Raw genomic sequence first — 19,185 nt, 5'->3', positions numbered from 1 at the left:
AATAGAAGTCGTCCTGTGGAGATCTCTTGTTAACTACCGGCTCACCCCACAGCCGCATCCTGCAGCGCTGACCCTTCGCGGCATCCCCAGAAACAGTGGTGGAAGCAGCCACAGCGTGGCAGTGGAGCCCCCCTAACCCACCCCCACAGGAACGATTGAGTTGATCGAGTGAGATTGTGCCTCCTGAGTGAGCTTCGCCACGTAATGCCGATACGGCCCCCAGATGTCAATTGGACGGGAAGCAGTAGGAATCTGTTCAGAATATTCAACACTGTTAACATTACAGTAGGCCATACTACGGAGCCAGGCACCTACCGTAGGGGCGCGCCTAGCACACCAAAGTAGTGCTACCTCCCTTTTTGCAAAAAGAAAGCCAATGGATGCCAGTCTACGAAGAGGGCGTGGGAAGTTGGCAACATAGCAGCTCCATGCCTAAGATGTCCCCCAGAACCCGGTGTACCTTCAACCAGTAGTCATGTAAACGCAGGCATGTCCAGGAAAGATGGGCGATGTCGGCCTGCGGGGCCCTGCATTTAGGACAGAAGTGTGGTCTGCTGAAGTCAATTTTATGAGCAAGTGCGGGAGTGTGATACATTCTCCTCAGGAACATAAAGTGTATAAGTTTATGTCTGCTGTTAATGGACACATCTCTAGTGGTAGCGCAACAAGCCGCCCATAGGGCATCTGTAATCTGGATGCCCAGGTCACCTTCCCAAGCGGTGCGCACCGCTGCGTCTGAGGAAGGGATGGAGGCCATACATAACTTGTACAATTTAGAGATAACATGTGACCCCGTCTGATTCTTGATAATAAACGTGAGTGCGGGGGTGTCCTCCGGAGGAAGTGGAAACGTGGGGAATTCTTTACGGAGCATGAGGCGAAGTCTAGTAAGTGTGAAAGAGTCCATAAAGGTTCGGTCAGTGAAGCGGTGGTCTTCCGTCAGGGAGAAAACACGCCAGTCCGGAAAGAAATCGCCGATAGTGTTTATTTGGTATTTGGACAATGTGCGCTTTACCACCGATTCGCCCGTGATGGAAAGCCAATGAGGGTTAGGCAACGGCAGCTCCGAAGAGTACAATTTCTCAATGTGTAGTAAGCGCCGCAGCTTATCCCAAGCCCAACATGTAGTAGACACTGGTTGTATGTCTTGTGGGTCATGAGGTAGTCCCCGAGGGAGGATGGTATCAAGGGCCACAGGGAGCGCCATATCAGTCTCAGGTTTCAGATATGGGATTCTGGCATCCGGGTGAAACCAGGGATGCGCATACGAGCCCTGCGCCACTACATAATAAAGAAATAAATCCGGTACTCTGAATCCTCCACGCTCGTAAGGGAGCGTCAAGGTGCGCCAGGCCACTCGCGGTTGTTTGCCGCCCCACACCAAGCGGAGCAGTAAGGAGCGAAGCTGTGAAAAAAAAATCTTGGTGAGAGGGATCGGGATGTTGTTGAATAAGTACAAAAACAGGGGGAGGACATTCATTTTAATAATGGCAATCCGGCCAGCCATGGACAAGGGGAATCGAAGCTAACGCTCCGTGTTGTCTTCCAAGAAGTCCGGGGCCCGTCCGTAGTTTAGCCGGACTATGGACACCGTGTCAAGATGGATATGGATTCCCAGATATTTCACGGAGTCGGTGCTCCATTCTAGAGGAAAAGCACAAGGCCATTGCGAGGTGGAGGGGGTAAGCGGGAAAATGACCGATTTATGCCAATTTATTCTGAGGCCAGAGTATTCGCCAAAGCGGGCAATCTCCGACAGTAGTGGCTCCAAGTTGGATCGAGGAGACCGAACATACAAGACAGTGTCATCTGCATACAGCGAGACGAGTAGTGGCCCGGTGCGGAACTGAAGACCCCTGTGGAGGTGTTTCTCTTGAAAATGTCGCACCAAGGGGTCCATCGCGAGTATGAACAGGAGCGGGGATAAGGGGCACCCCTGCCTGGTGCCTCGGGAAAGCGGGAAGCTTTTAGTAATGGTGCCATTTAAACGTATCCGGGCGGTGGGAGCCGAGTACAACAGTTCCACTGTCGCCACAAACATTTCGGGCATGCCCATCCGCCTCATGACAGACAAAGAAAAGGGCCACTCCAGGGTGTCGAACGCTTTCTCTGCATCCAGGAATACCGCCGCCGCCGGGGTGGAGGGATCAATCCTGTGCAGGACCGAAAACAGTGTCCGCAGATTGAGGGAAGTGGATCTATGTGGAACAAATCCGGACTGAGCCGGCGAAATGATAGTCTCCATGAGGAGTGCCAATCGGGTCGCAAGGACCTTGGCCAAGATCTTTTAGTCCAAGTTCAGGAGGGATAAGGGTCTATAGGAGCTGCACAAAGAGGGGTCACGGCCCAGCTTGGGTAGCAGAACAATAACCGCCTCCCGGAGCGTGGGCGGTAGAACACCCGCCTCCATCGCCTCCGCATATACCTCGACAAGCCTGGCCACCAGTTCCTCCTTGTACTCCTTATAAAAATCAGCCGAGTAACCATCAAGGCCCGGTGCCGAGGAGCCCCGCAGCGAGTCAATGGCCTCAATTATGAAATCTGGCGTTATGGGCATTGCCAGAAACTCCTGCATATGTTTCTCTAGGTATACCATGGCAATCTCATTCAAATAAGGTCCTGGGTTGCAGCGCTCACCAGAAAGTGTGGAAGTGTAAAGAGTTTTGTAGTATGACAGAAAGGTGTTAGACACGTCTGGAGTGGAGTGATGTTGTGTGCCCTGCGCGTCAACCACGTCAGTGATGTACGCTGCCTGGTGTGGCGGTCGTAGCATTTGTGCAAGTATCTTGCCCGGCCTGTCGCCCTCTCCGTATTGACGCGCCGTATAGTGTTTTCCCATGAACCGCAGTTCCCTGTCTGCTGCGTCACGAAAGTCTAGGAGTAACGCAAGACGCTTGGTCTCACGGGCAGCCGAGGGGTCCACAAGGATTTCTTTCTCCACCGCAGAGATATCTGTTTCAATGCGAGTCAAGGTGGAGCAAATCTCACGTAAGGCCCCCACATGTTTGGCAATGCAAACCCCGCGCAAGGTGGCCTTGAAACCCTCCCATAACGTGGCCCATGAGGCTACGGAGCTGGTGTTAATGTCAAAATAGTCATCAATGGCAGTGCGGATCTCTTCCTTGAAAACCGGATCCAGCAGAGCCCTACCAGGGAAACGCCACTGTCTCTCGTAGCCACCCAGCCTAGGTATCGCCAAAGTTAACACTATGGGAGAGTGGTCTGACAGCGTGCGCGGAAGAGTGGAAATACCCTCCACCCAACCCGCAACGCCCGGGGAAAGGAGCCAGTAATCAATTCTAGTGTTGGTATTGTGAAAGCCCGAGTGATGCGTGTAATCAGGTGTGTGGGGGTGTAGCCGAGCCTCAATGTCCACTAAAGAAAAATGGGAGCAAAGTTCCGCCATGATTGAGCGGGCGTGCGGTTTACAATCTAGAGAGGGAGAAGTACTGTCTCTGCTAGGGTTCATTAATACATTAAAGTCTCCTCCCATGATTAACAGATCTATGTCAGAGTGAAGCAGTGTCAGCTGCAGATCCTGAAAAAAGACCAGGGAATCCACATTAGGGCCATAGACCCCCAACATTGCAATTTTAAATCCAAACAGCACACCCATTATGAGCACATACCTACCCTCCCCATCAGTCCTGCTACCAGTCAACACAAAGGGAACTCGCTTGTGCACAAGAACCGCAACGCCTCTTGCGTATCTGCTGTAATTTGAAAACACTCTGTGTGCACCACAGCCCCTTGCCACAGAAATCGAGTCCGCCTGCGCCAAATGAGTCTCTTGCAAAAAGAGGACGTCTACTTTATATCGCGCTGCATAGTTCAGTACCTGTTTGCGTTTCCTCGTGGTATGCAACCCACGCACATTCCAAGACATCAAAGTGATTCTGGACGGACCAGACTGTAGACCTATCCTGGCCATAACACCACATCAAAGATAAGCATTAGCAGGCGTGCAACCTTCAATCCACTCCCGCGAGTCTCGCAAGTTCGCACAAACAAAAATGACCACCTAAACAGAACACGACCCATCCCCCCCCACCACCCAGCCCCCCCTCGTCCCCAGAGAGGCAGTTCCCCAACAATCGCTGCATTACAGTGCATAGCAAGGAATGTAATAACAAATTATTGAAACAATATTGCTGCAAAGAAAATGTGAAAACCCCAAAGAAGATAAAGAATAAGGCATTCGCCATAGGGGGTGGCAACGCCACACCATGCGGGCATCCCAACAAGCGACTCCTGAATAGGCGTCAAGTCAACAAACGCTGGATAGTCCGTGTTTAGTGGGCAACACAACGAGTATGGCACAAAGAGTGGGTAGTAGCAAACATTCAGCCCTGGCCAGTTTCAGCAAAAAGATCAGCACTGGACTGTGTGTCATTGTGACGCGGGGATCGTGGTGAAGAGCCAGAAGCCGACGGTGAGCTCTTTTTCTTGTAGCTTTGGCAGAAGTCCTGTGCTTCCGCTGGGGAATCAAAAATGCGGTACCTGCCGTCCACATCGACCTTCAGCCTTGCCGGGTAGAGCATGCCGTACTTCAAGCAAAGATTTCGGAGGGCGGACTTCACTCCGTTGTACTTATGACGTGCTTCTTGGACCATTAATGTAAAGTCAGGGAAAAAGGACAGAGTGCTAACCTGCCAACACACCTCCCCGGCATCACGTGCTGCACGAAGCGCAGCGTCACGGTCTCAGAAGTTCATAATCCTGGCGATGATGGGTCGCGGCGGCTGGCCAGTGCGAGGTTTATTACCCAACGATCTGTGTGCTCTCTCGACAACAAAGCCAGCAGTGAAAGTCTCTTTGCCAAAAAGTTCAATGAGGAGGTGTTCAACAAAGGTATCAAAACAGCCCGTGGCTGTTGTCTCCGCCACGCCAAGAATACGAATGTTGTTACTTCGGCTTCGCGCCTCTAAATCCTCGTTCTTTATGGCAACGTCCTTAAGGATTTTCTCAACCCGTTCCAGGCGCTTAAGTGATTTTGCAGCGCCATCCTCCACGTCCGAAATCCTGGATTCCGCCACATCGAGACGTCTGTCATCCGCCTGCACCCTGGTGCCCAGGTCAGCCAGTTTTAGTTCCAGGCTGTCAAAGCGGGTGTCAAGCGCCTTAAAGCCAGCGCGCATTTACCCATCATGGTGGCCATCATGGACGCAGCGTCCCCCATTTCTGCGGAAGTCGCAGCCCCAGTGGCAGGGCCAGGAGGAGGATCCGTAGCGAGTAGATGGGTTTTATCGAAGCTGAGCTTTCTCTGGTTCGGGTCCCGCTTTCCCATCGTCGTGGTACTGCACAGGACGCAGTCTCAATGTTGTAAATCCAGGAGCCAACCAGTTAGGGGGGGGAATGCAGCAGGGCAATGTAAAAACGCCAGACAGCCCCGCGACCAGACAGGCCACAGCTTCTATTGGGAACAGTACTGCAGTGTTTGTAAGCATCAGCCTCTGCAATCGCCTCGAGGTCAGGCCAATGGAGAAGAGTGATGGCGCGTTGAGCCTCGCTCGCCAAAGTCTATGGCCTCAGATAGTTTAAGCGGTCAAAGCCCAGAGAGCTGCGTGGGCCGTAGGCTGCCTGCGGAGTACCCTCGCTGTGGTCTGAGGGGCAGGGAGCGACCCTCTCCTGTTGTCTAAAGCAGGAGGAAGGGGGGGAATCAAAGATCTCCCCGAGTGCGTCTGAGGCGGGGCCGCCGAATAACTCCAGGGAGAGCCCCCCCGGCACCACAACCACCACACCCCCGACCCCCGACTCCCCCCAGCTAGCGCTCCCGCCCACCGTCAGGCGCCGGCCCGTAAATCGACGCCCCAGTCCCGGCACGCCCCTAGGCCAGCAGGCCGCGATCGCGCCCAGGAACCAGGCGCCCCTCTCCCGGGAGACAGCGAGGGACGGGCAGCACGCGGGAGACCCGCAGAAGGAGCTCAAAGGGGCAAAGGCGCGGCAGTCGAGCACCGCAGGCACTCACCTAGAGATCCAGCGCAGTGAGAGAAAATGGCACCGAGGACCGAGGGCCTCGTTCTCCTCCGCCGTGTGCACTTCACCAGGACGCTCCCACGGCCACTCGAGTCACCCAGATGGTCGGGGCGGCATCAGCAGTCGAATCCGCCAGGTCGCGGAGGACAGGAGCAGCGGACTACCTCATAATCGCCGCCGTCGGGAGCCCGCATGGAGGAGCCTCACGGCAAGGCACCCATTCCGATCGCCGCCGTGGCCACGCCTCTTTGCCAAAAACAGTTAAACAATAAAACCAGGCCTGGGCCTAGTTCGTGGAGTTTTGCTACGTGGAACTCTGCAAAGTTACAAAAAAACTCTGCAAAGTCCGCTAAGCAGAGTGCAGTGCGAACTGCAGTTTGTGCTGGTATTCCTGCTGCTCGGGTAGAAATTGTACCCAGGCGGCAGCTCGTGCTTGTGAACTTACCGTTCGCGATCGCGAGCTGGGATATAACTCTGCTGCACATTGCGAAGCGGATTTTTCTGCACTCCGCGAGCTCTGCGGAGTGCAGAAAACTCCGCAAACTCCGCGAGCGGAGTAAAGTTCACCGCCCAGGCCTAAATAAAACACAAAAATAGATCTTGTGGTGTAGCAGCAACCAAGCTATGTAGCAACAAAGTCTGAACAAAAAGGAACAAGTGCATAGAGTGCTGTTCATGAACTTTGCTGAGAAGATAGCAGGATGAGCCGTATTGTCTGGTGGGAGCCTGTTCCTTGAAGAGATACAGGTTTAACTTCTTGAGTTGTAAGAGAGTTGGAGGAACTCCTGTTGTCTGTAGGCATAATGTCAGAGAAGGTCTGCCTTTTGGTTCTTTCTTTCCTGCACATGTTTCTCTCCAGTCTGTCAATATCTTAGCTACTGGTCTGGCCTTGGCCACCTAAGGTGGTAATTTTCTGTTTCTGATCACTTTATAGGTGGGTATAAAGCCTAGAGGGAGATACAGAAGAGTTCTTTCAGTGAAGGGGGATGTGGTCAGCTTTCTTTAGTCTATTGATGAAGTGTGCCGGAGTGTGAGAAACGTTGGATTTTACATTGCTGTCCACTTTTATATATCACCCAGTGTCTTTGCCAAACCAGAGTTCCCATGCTGTGTACGATCATGGCTGGGGAGTGGACAAACAAGTGGCAGGATCCTTCTTTTTTACAGCAGAGGGCCTGGGTGGTTCTGGGTTAATAACTAACAATATACCTTCTCCAATCAAATGCTGATTGAGTGATTCTCCTTGGCTCTACGGGATACCTGCCTAAGGGAATGGTAGAGTAGAGTCTGGAGAGATGGGATGGAGGGTCGACTCCTTCTGATGATTGCGTATGGGACTGTAATGCAATCTGACCATAGGTACTGTTTGATGTTTACATATATTTTCTTTTGTTGCATAAAATGCATGAAAAAAAGTAGTCATGTAATTATGTCTTCATGTATTCTCACGGAGGTGGGGAGTCTTTACAAGAATAACTAATAAAAAGATTTTAAAAAACTAAAAAAGTAACCCATGCTGACCTAGACCTACTCATAACAGATAAAAACATTCTTACGATTTTGCATCCATTTACTCACATACGTCATACTTTTGAAAAGTTGGTGGGACAATTGCGTATTCTGCTCAACCAGTGCCACTGCTTTTTTCTTTAAATGGCGTCAAAGAACAGATTGGACACTACCCTAAAGTACTGTGCACATAACATAATGCATCACTATTTTAATTAAACAACAAGATGTGAAGTCAGTACTTAAAAACTTCATAATCACCTACACAATTGAAGAAGGTGTCTTGATCTTGACTTCTTTGGTGACTAAAACTCCAAAAGCAATGATCATTCCCTTCAAATACATTTTTCTTAAAAATTAAAAACCCTTTAAATTCGATAAATAAAACAAAGGATCAAGCTAAGTTACACTTAAGAAAACTTTATTTATTTTTTTCTACTCAAACCCAACTTTAACTAAGCAAGCATTAGAAATATCCAAACTTATAGTTCTAACTCACATTTAGAATTTGCGCGCCACATTCAAATTACTACAAATGATGTAATTTCAATTACCATAAGTCATTTAATATGCAATGTTATGACCAGTGCATGGAGAAGGGGCTAGTTTGATTAATTTCTTTGTAACAGACACACGCCGGACTGATTTTAGCTGATTTTAGCTTCATAATCTATATGGCCTTTGACTTAAAAGTACTATCTATCACCCGCCTGAGACAGCCTCGTACTTCAAAACATTGAAATATATGTTGATTCTTGACAGGCGTGGAATGTGTCTGAGTAGGAATCCTACAGAGTGGAGGTGTCTGAGTGGTTGCTGAAAGGTGATGCAACTGTTTAGGTAGTCGGGGCCTAAGTTGTGTAGTGCTTCGAATGTGTGTATGAGGAGTTACAAATGAGCGTGTTTGTGTATTAGGAGCCAGGGGAGCTTGCTGAGGTGAGGTGTGATGTGACTTTTGTGTGGGGGGTTGAGGTTGAGACTGACTTACGAGTTCGAAATTGTTTGTGGCTTTCTAGTGAGTTTCTCGGTGGCCCCAGCGTATAGGGCTTTCCATTAGTCCAAAGTTGCTGGTGACTAAGGCATGAGTGACAGTTTTTCTAATGTTGATTGGGGCCATTTGAAGATCTTCCTCATCATTTTCACAGTGTGGAAGTTGGATGCAGTGACGGCATTGACTTAAATGGTCATGTCCAGTTTGCTGTTGATGATTATTCCGAGGATTTTACTCCAAATTGGTAGGGTGTGGGTGTGATTGTGAGCCCAACCTGGCCAGCCGTCAGTTATGGTCCCATTGTGAGATGTTCTTGCTGAAGATCCCTACTTTTGTCTTGTCAGTGTTGTGTTTGGGAGAGTTAGCGTTCATCCAGTTAGCTACCCCGGTCATGCAGGTGATGTCTTATCTGAGAGGGAGAGTATGAGTTGCATATTGTCGGCATTGAAGCTGATGTTGATGTTGTGTGCGTGGATGACATTGGCCAGTCCTGTATGCTTTGAAGAGAGTGATGAACCTTGAGCTCCTCCACAGATACGTTTGTAAGCTTCCGAGGAGTGAGATGCCAGCTTGTGTTCTATCTGTTAGGAAGGAGCAGATCCAGTGAAGAGCGATCATTGGACGGCAATCTCAAGCAGGCACCCGATGAGGATAGGGTGTGAGATCGAGTCAAATTCTCCAGAGAGGTTCCATAGAATTAGGGCTGCCATGTCTTCCCTGTCAAGAATCATACTAATGTTGACTGCGGCGGCGATGAGTGCTGTTTCTGTGCTCTGGTTGAGCTATAATCTGGACTCCTTAGCATCGACGACCTAGTGGTTGCTGCGGTGGTCGGTTAGGCGATGGTTGATTAGTTTCTCTAAGACCTTTGACAGGTATAGTAGAAGAGAGATGGGTCTGTAGTTTGAAAGCAATGCTAGGACGGTGGATGGTTTCTTGAGCAGGGAGCATGATGGTGGCATGTTTCCAGTTATCCATATGCTCTACAGCAGTAAGAGGATGGGTTTGAATTGATTGATTGATATATCTAGTATGAATATTTTGCACACTTTTAACATTCCTCGTTCCCAGCTGGTGAGTGCCCCAACCTTGGTCATCCAATTGGATCCATCAAGTAGGGGACCAAATACAAGATAAGGGCCTCATTAGGATCTAGGACAGAAAGCCATCTGACAGCTCGTCGCAGGCTTTTCTGCTGGCATCAGAGGTTTCTGTCTGACCAGCGTATTACAATACTGGCAGTCGGAGGGAAACCCGGAGGGGAATACTGCTCCACTTCCGTTGGGCTCATGGAGCCCGTTGGGCGGCAAATGAATAGTAATCCACAGAAAGGAGGCGGTGCCATCACAGGCATCACCGTGGGGAATCGATGCCCGTTTCCCACAGCATTTCTAGGGTGGTCCGTTCGCCATTGAAATGCTGTTAGAAACTGACTTTGGGGCCCCCCCTGCAGGGCCCCCGGCCCCTGTGGCCTCCGCTATGAGGCATAGGGGTTACCCATGGGCCCCCCCAAACATTCATGTATCGTATGGCAGGCACTGCATAGTTGAAAAAATAAATGTTACTATTGCAGCTTGCGCTGTTTCCCGTTTCTGGCCGCCACACAAGCTGAATTAGAAAAATGGATGTTAGGCATCCTAATTCGGCAGGTGGAATTGTTGACTAATAGTCGGGCGGATTCCATCCTGCTACTGCGCTGGTTGGACGATTGTCTGACCGACATCATAATAGGCCCCTCAGTGTCTTATCAGTGTCAGAAAGAGAGGGAGTGTTTAGAAGGCGGTATGTGGAATGGGTGGAAGCCCATGTGGTGACTTAAGGGAATTCCTCGACTTCAGAGAGCTCATATTCATTTATTTTCCCTCACACTGCCTCTTCTATATGTCTGAACGCCAATAATCGCCAATAACATGCAAGGCACTGTAACATGAAAAGGCCTACCTAGGAGTTGTGCAAAGTGATATTCCTACCACCTGCAGAGCAGCTGTTATGATAAGGTAGGGAGGAATATTGCAGGACAAGTTTGCTTTCTGGACCACTACCAGTGTAACTCAGCTTGGGCTGGCTGGTGAAGGGTTAACTGTCTTATTAAGAATTAATGGAATGATTCTGCAATGAAGTATGGCTGAGATGTGCCTGGTACGAGAAGCCAACATTCTTTCGATAAGATGGAGCCGTAGAAGCGGCAGAAAACTGGTCTTAAACAAATGTTGTTTGTGGTGTAGCTTTGCAAAGTGGGAGCATGCAGGTGCCTGATCACATATTATTTTGATTAGAGAACCACCCCTGATAGCCTGTGAGAAGTAAGGAGGCATACAATGTGCAACAGGTGATGCCAGTTGCCTGCTTATTTTTTATATGTCTCCACCACATAGTTATGGGAGGGACTCAGTGTAGACCGTGGGCCACGGTGCTGGATCACACAGCTGCCCTTTCTGAGGGTGTGCATCAGGGCAAAGCTGGACTTATCTCTGAGTTGGATCTCTGTACAGTAACATGAAACAAGGCATCATAACACCAGACTAAACACGACATATTTGGGTTGTTTTGTTTATAGACCTCCTTCCAATTTCTCAAGTATGTTCTGTCTGCTTATTTTTAGTATTAAAATAAATGCTAAAACCTTTTTGCCAAGCTTAGCTTGGTTTCTTGAGTTGCCACCTTGAGGTCACACCACTTTCCAAAGGACGTGGAGTCTGGACTGAAATTCCAGCTGTTGTTGCTGTGTTGGTTAATGTTTCAGTGACAGGCACATGCTACACAGATTTTGGCTTCCTGACCTATATCACCTTTAACCTAAATGTACCATCCATCACCCACCCGCGACAACCTCGTACTTCAAAACATCTTTTACAACTGCGGCATTAGAGCAGCCTATTTGTTCACCACAAGAGAAAACGTAAAATGACATGCTTTCACATCCAGTTTTCACAGCCCAGAGCCAAGGCAATGCCCATTTGATAGACTGGTCAAAGACCTTCCTCTGTCCTTCTCCACTGATCTCCTTCCTACATTAAATCATCATCAGAATGATGCAGTGCAGAATGAAGATCATTTTCATAGTGCTAAATCAGCCATTTATGGTATCCAGGCCTGCTTCACCTGTTGCTTCAGCCACTCTAGAGACTCCTGCCCAAGTCCTGCTTTCCAGGATGTCAGGTAGGTTGTTCCCTACTCAAGAAGCCTACGCTGGATCCGGAACAGTTGAAAAATTTTAGACCTATTTCACTGTTACCCGCTCCTGCGAAGATTCTTGAGTCACACCTCAACTGCCATCTTACTACCTTTCTGGACTCATCTGGGTATCTTGATAGCTCCCAGCATGGGTTCCGAAAGGCACACAGTACTGAGACAGCTCTGACCACGGTGGCAAATAACATACGTATGAGGGTGGACGCAGGCCAAACTACTGTGTTGGTGCTACTGGACCTCACAGCGGCGTTTGACACCCTGTCTCCCTCTACTCTTACATCTCGGCTGAGGGAGGCAGGGATTTCCGGCATGGCTCTTAACCTCCTATGCTCCTTTCTACAACGGAGGGAGCAAAGAGTCAAGCTTGGTGAATTCCTTTCCCCTGCTATGTCCTTGCAATGTGGGGTGCCACAAGGGTCGGCTCTTAGCCCGACCCTATTTAACATTTATGTCGCCCCTCTTGCAAGGCTAGTAAAATCTCAGGGGATGGAATTGGTGTCATACGCCGATGACACTCAAATTATGGTGTCACTGACCCACTCAGTTTTAACATCTGCCACCAACTTCAGGATCTGTATGCAGACAGTCTCTGACTGGATGCTTCAGAATTCCCTGAAGTTGAATGGCGACAAAACTGAGATCCTGGTCTTTGGTAAGGACCAGGATATTTGGTCAGATGAGTGGTGGCCGGACTCACTGGGAACCTGTCCATCTCCCTCCCAGTCGGCAAGAAATCTGGGAGTAATCTTTGACACCTCCCTGTCCATGACTTTGCAGGTCAACCGTACAGTTGCCACCTGCTGGGGGGTGCTAAAGATTCTTAGGAGGATTGTTCACTATCTCTCCCCCTCAGCGCGTAAGCAGGTGGCAGTCGCATTGGTGAGTTCAAGGTTGGACTACTGCAATGCGCTTTATGCAGACTCCAACAAGGGGCTCATCCAGCGACTACAGGTTGTGCAAAACGCGGCTGCTCGTTTTGTTTTAGCACTTCCCAAAACTTCTTCTGCAACGATGGCCAGAAAGAGCCTTCATTGGCTCCCTATTCATCTTAGGATCTCGTTTAAGATCCTCTGCCTTGCCTACCGAGCCTTGGATGAGGGTCTCTCGGATCCCCTGGGTGCCTTGCTGACCCGCTACCAACCTTGTAGATCTCTGAGATCTTCGGAGATGAATCTACTGGTGGTCCCACGTGCCAAAAGGGTACGTTGGGGAAATAGAGCATTTTCCATTGTTGCTCCCAAACTATGGAATCTGCTGCCTTATGAGATTAAGATGCAACCTTCTTTGATCTCTTTTAAAAAAGCGCTTAAGACCTGGTGTTTTGTCAGAGCTTACCCGTAATCAGGAGCATACTATGGTAGCTGGTATTGTTTGGTTAGGCGCCTTGACGCCCCCCGGGCTTAGTTGCGCGTTAAAAAATAGTTTTTCATTTCATTTCATTTTCCATCTCAATCTGTTCTCACTGAACTTGATTGTTTGACTCCTTAGTACCTACAATACAACCACTTAAATCTTACAAATGACTATATGGAGATTTTGAGCAAACAAAGAGACCGTCTGCTTATTGTTTATATTCCTTTAAATGGAAGAGGCTTCAAGCATAGTGTCTTTAGAACTGGGTAGAGCATAGAACCTATCAAGAATCAATTATATTACTTTTCTTTTTTGGAAAAAGTTGGCCTTTAGTTCTGTTCTGTTAAAGTGCATGTGGGTGCCATCTCAGACAATCTTTTACACCGTGCCAGTGGGAATAGATTTTCTAAATGGTCTGAGCTTAATATTGTCCTTTCAAAATGAATGGCCCATGCACATGGTAGACCTGCAACACTTCTCATGGAAGTAGCTTTTCTTGTTGGCATAATATTGGTCAGAGGGGTGAGTGAGCTTCAAGCTCCATGTATGGAGGAACTCTATATGGTTTTTCATTGTAGTAAAGTTTCCCTAAAAACTCACCCTTATTTTCTTCTCAATGTAATTTCAGACTTTTGCTCAAGTCAGACAAATCCACTTACTTCATTCTTTCGGGATCATCATTTCTGATAGAAATGCTCTCCATACTTTAGATGCTATTAGAGCTTTGGAATATTATTTGGACACACCCAAATCCATTTGACATCACAAACAAGTAGTCACAAATGTGATGCAGTTCACATGGGTTTAGCTTCATGAAAGCAAACCATAGTGTTTTATGTTTGCTATGAAAAGGTGAACAAACCCCTTCTCAGTAAGCCTAAGGCTCATTCTACTTGTAGCAAAGCAATAACTACTGCTCCTTATGTGGAATGTGCCTATTCTAGATATTGGTAGAGTAACAACCTAGATATCAGTAAATACTTTTGCTAAGCATCAATGTGTCGACTCGGACTCTGGAACCGATGCTCTGGCAGGTCAGGCCTCATTGACCAGTGTATTTCCTCTGTAATAGTTGCATCCCCTTGGCCATTGTCCTTGGAACTCTCCTCCAGTGTTGAACGTGATTTAGGTTTCTTCTCTATTTCATTGCTTATCCCAATGATTCCGATGACGGGGAAGGAAAAGTTACTTGTCTGTTTTTCTAGTTCTCTGTCATGGGGATTCTCTCTAAATCTATGTTTGAAAGGAGGTTTGTGAATAGGCAATGAAGACAGCCTCCCTGACCCTGAACTGCAGGTTGGGAAGTCTGGTGGATTCGTAAAGGTCTGTGTCAGATTAGCCTACTAGAGGCTACATTTTGCCTTTATTTGGGGATTTTGAAAACGGTGTAGTTCTATGGTGTTTTCCACCTAATATATTTTATTTCAGTCAGGCCAATTGGATTTACCTTCCAAAATCCCTAAAAAGTAAGAAGAATATGTTGCTTCTTTTAGGCATATTTTAATTGTAAAAATATTCTCAAGAATGATGTTCTGGGGAGCCTGCATATACGTGGAGAGTTTCTACTGTTTATTAATTCTGAAGGAATACTCATGACACAGAAATAGGATTACAGGTTAAGTAAATTGTCCTTATGTTTAGCATGAAAGCAACTTCTCTGCTCATAATTGGACACTCTACAAAGATATAGAGGTAAATGTATCCTACTAAACCCACAAAGTCTCTATTTTTCCTGTAGAGAACAAGTCAACATGTATGAAGCAGGTGTGTCGCTGGTTTTTACATATTCAGTAGTGGGTAGACAGCTGATCTGTGCACAGCACTGGTAGACCGACCAGTACTACATAGGCCCTCCTTCATGAATTCTCTAACCTTTCCTACTGCCATGCTCAGCACAGTATGCTTTCCAAAATCTGGACAGAAGTTAGCTGCAGATGTCTAGAAGTGTTAGCATCTCTTTATCAGTCCTTATAAGCTACTGCTCAATCTCAAGGCAACGTGCTTTCACTCTGATCCTCTCAGTTGACATTCTCTACCAGTTACCTTATGGAACTGCAGTTCTAGGAAGAATTGATGCATCCAGCTATTACTTGAGAATTGAAGCAGATGCAAGTCCAGGGAACTGTTGCTGTTTTCCTAGATGCATTAAAAATGTAGGACCAGACGTATCAAAGGGATTTACCCATTCTGTGTCTATAAGAAAATGTTTTCATACATATGGCTCGTAATGTGTTATATAGACGTGTGTCTCATGGTTCATGAAAGAGATGGTTTTTAGTACTGCTCGAGAAATTCGGAGTCTAACTATTAGAGACAATCTGAAACTAGGCTACAGGATGAGGCCTATCTCTGTGCACCACTCTATCCAATTTCAAGGCAGTAAAAGCTATAGCTGGTGTCAGGTCCTGTGGCCTGACATTGTTAGATAATTGAACGGAGTTGTACTGTCATTTTTAATTTTATTTATTTTTAATGTATTACTGTTTTAATAGTGTTCTAAAGAAATATTTTTTTATCAGCAACTGTTGATGATGAAGAATTTCTCCTCTGCTCATTTCAGGTTGTCTATGTGCTCTGCTTCAGTAAGTGAGTAGGTTTGAATAGAGTGATTTATATATCTGGTATGAATATCGTACATACTTTTGACATTCCTTGTGACTTATCTGCCCAGCTGGTGACTGCCCCAACCCTGGCCAGCCAATTGGATCCATCAAGTACGGGACCAAATCCAGGATTGGAGATAAAGTGTCCTACGAGTGTCGCAGAGAGCTCTCGATGTTCGGCTCTAACGAGAGGCAGTGCCTAAAGGGCGGTGTGTGGAGCGGGGCGGAGCCCATATGTCGACGTAAGGGCATTGTCTCTTGTACTCTACACTTTTGAGGGATCATTTTTTTTGTTTCTTCCTCATGCTGCCTTTTCAATTTATTTAAAATCCAATGTTTTGACTATTGCATGCAAGGCACTGTAAAATGCAAGGGCCCGATTAGGATGCCATCTAAGGGACATTTCTAACAATTGCAAAGCAGCCCCGGCAAATGGTCTTAGTTGTACGGGACTTCGACTCACTCTGAGTCACTTTAATGCTTTTCCACTTTGGGAGGCAATGCACGGACCACAGAGTAACAATATCTCCAATGGGCTTTATCAGACTTTCTGAAACCTGTTGTGGCTGCAGCTATAAATGTAGTCAAGGCACAACTAGATGCAGCATTTTAGAAGCTTGGCTTTTCTGGTTACGAGACGCGGTCCAGTAGCTATGTTTCTCACCTAGAGCATGGGTTCAAATATGTAATTCTGGGCCAATGATTGTGTGTAGAGCAGAGCAATACATAAAAACATAACTGCACAGTGTGCTGTTCAGCCATTTCCTCATATGTCTTACCATTCCTTTATACAATCACATCCTGGTTTTTGTTAACCACCTGTGCCTCATCTGGATGTCTGCCATCCAAAATATTTGCTACAAATATCAACTTTATATACTTTGTAAAGTCTAAAATATTGACAGTAAAAATATCGAAGAATACAATATTGTTAGAAAATGTGTAAACAATGATACACTATATTAACTTCAAACTAATATAAATAATATTACATTTAAAAAATGTATACTTAAATAACATGTTGAAAAATGTATAACTTACTTATATAAAGGTATATGTTTTAAAATAATTGGGGGAAAATTAAACATAATTAAAAAAAACACTACATTATTTCTATTAACAAGCACTTGATATTACAAGATTAAAAAAAATTGTAGCAATAGCAAAGTATGTATGTATGTATGTATGTTTGGATTTATATAGCGCTTATAACCCAGGGGTCTCTAAGCGCTTTGCCTTGGGAACCCGTCCTGGCTTTTCCCTGTGAGATAGCCCCTACAGGGCATCCCCAAGGTGAAAGCCAGGCATCCCGCCGCGGGGGGCCGTTGTGGAGATTAAGCAAGCTTAATGCCCAGAGTTGCAGAGTGTGAACCCATGATTAGGTCAGGCACCGAAGCGAGAATTATCGAGTCCGTGGACATTTGAGCTCCAGACCCTGCCGCGTCGGGAATTGAACCCTGGTCCTGGGTCTGACCTCTGCTTCAGGGTCTGCCTGCTCTAACCAGTGAGCCACACTTCTCCAAAGTAAAAAATGTATTTTAAAAAAAAACTACAAAATAAAAATCATTGTATTAAACTAACTTTTAAAATTAAAGCATCAGATAAAAATATAGACTTGGATGGGTGAAATTCTCTACTACCACTCCACCCAAAATATTGGGGTGACCATACAAAAAAAAGGCAGTTCCTTACATACAATATAATATTAAATACTGCTCCAATGATGATCTCTGTTTTAGAAGCAGTGGCCGCAGGGAGTGAAGCTCTCTGCCGATGAAATGAGTGTTAATCGAGTAGGCTGGTGTATTTGTCTGGTGAGTTGTAGGGCACTCCCAAAAAACAAATATAAAAAAAGAGAAGGAAAGAAAAGGTGACCTGTCAAAGCAGAAAATTTAGAATTTAAGGACTAGTTCCCGTGCCCAAGGAGCTGAAGTCCACTGAGTTTCATGCAGGTGTGCACATATGATCAAACACATTCTGCTACTTACACGGCAACAGAGTCAATGGGTGAAGTGGGTTTACCCAGTGCCCCTTGCTATATGGCATCATTGGCGAAAAAGGAATGTGAATGATTGCCATTGGCAAAATTTAAAATATGTATACAATTACCAGTGGCAAAACTATATGCAACTCAGGATTTAGCAAGGATTTTTGGCTTTTGACATAAGTTTTCTCAGGGTACAGGACTAACAATGTGTTTTTCCTCACTCCTGTGCGATGGAGTCATAGATGGAGTTTTACACATTACTCTACACAATTACATTAGGCTACATTAGGTGGGTATCAGTGCTTGGGTTGCCTAAATACCAGCCTACTACAAGATTGCCTCATATAGATTTGGGAAATAATATGCGGGAATCAGAATGTTCGCACAGATTCTAGATTACCAGTCTTCATTTGTGGGCATTTTTCTCCTTTTTCAGCCTTTGTCAGCATGCAAAATGTCCAGGTAAAGAACCTCGAAGCCACGGTTTTACTGCTGTTCTTTGAATTACTACTGGGGCTGTTAAATCCTATTAATGGCCCATTGGAAATAAGGGCCACCAGTACTTGAGCTTTTATTGTACACAGTTTTGCATTGTCTCCCAAATCCCCCATAATGCCTGCATTCCTTTGCTCTATGGCAATGTTCATACTGTGTAAATACCAGTGCATAAATACATGTCTAATGAGATGCTGGCTCTTCCTCACCAGAGTTCTACACATTCGACACAGCAGAAGAAGTTGGTACATCCTTCAGTTCCTCCCTAGCTGCTGTCGTAGAAAGAGCGTATCTGGACAAGGTGCCTGAAGGTGGGTCCACTACTTTCAAATACTTAGTGCCTGATTATGAGTTTGGTGGTGCGGACCCGGGTCCGCCCCTCATCCGCATCGTCAAAGCTGTGGTTGGGCTGCCTGCCAGATTAGGAGTTTTCTCCTGTCTGGCGGGCTTTTTTTAGCTTTTTCACAGCTGTACCTCTAAAAATGGGCAACGCAATGGGAACTCCCAAAAAAGTTCCTGCACGGACCGCAAAGTTCATGTTGTGCAGGAAGTGGTGTGCATGTACACAGGGTAGCAGCACATGTTGTGCCCCCTTGTGTGAATCCTCAGTGCGAGAGGCCCCAGGGGACCCTGTAGGGCCTCTTTGTTTCCTCTCCGCCATGGTCTTCATGGAGGAGGAACCGCCATGAAAACCGTGGCGGAGAGTAAACTTGTAATATGATGGGCGGGACTGCGACGGTCCCACCAAGCATATTCCTGAGTACACTGCACCACCGGCACGGAACGGCTGTTCCCTGGCGGCTGCTGGGGACTATGGTAGTCCAACCGCCCTAATTATAATAAGGCGGTTGAGAGACTGTCACCGCCGCGCCCCTGCGAGTCCGGCAGTTCGTGGACCACTAGACTCGCAATCGAGCCCCTAGTATTTTTAAATATTATTTAGGCATCTTCTAGAGTGGGTGATGAAGTAGGTGGTAACAAATCAAATAAAAAGGGGTACATAACAGATGAGGATTAAGGGGACAAGAAGAGCTTTAAGTTAGATGGTGTCCTGTGGCTCAGTGAATGAAGATGTGTAA

General features: G+C 46.9%; 1 protein-coding gene across 1 annotated transcript in view; it reads left to right on the top strand.

Moving 5' to 3' along the window:
* Positions 1–19,185, top strand: part of LOC144756263 (complement factor B-like) — a 531,456-nt gene that overhangs the window by 29,097 nt on the left and 483,174 nt on the right. The window contains exons 4-5 of the mRNA XM_078645908.1: positions 15,693–15,866; positions 18,319–18,417. Coding sequence (XP_078502034.1) covers positions 15,693–15,866; positions 18,319–18,417 — 273 coding nt within the window. The remainder of the gene's footprint in view (positions 1–15,692; positions 15,867–18,318; positions 18,418–19,185) is intronic.

Source organism: Lissotriton helveticus, chromosome 5_1, assembly GCF_964261635.1.
Source record: "Lissotriton helveticus chromosome 5_1, aLisHel1.1, whole genome shotgun sequence".
NCBI lineage: Eukaryota > Metazoa > Chordata > Amphibia > Caudata > Salamandridae > Lissotriton > Lissotriton helveticus.
Note: the sequence above shows the minus strand (reverse complement) of the source record. Positions and strands in the feature narration are given on the sequence as shown.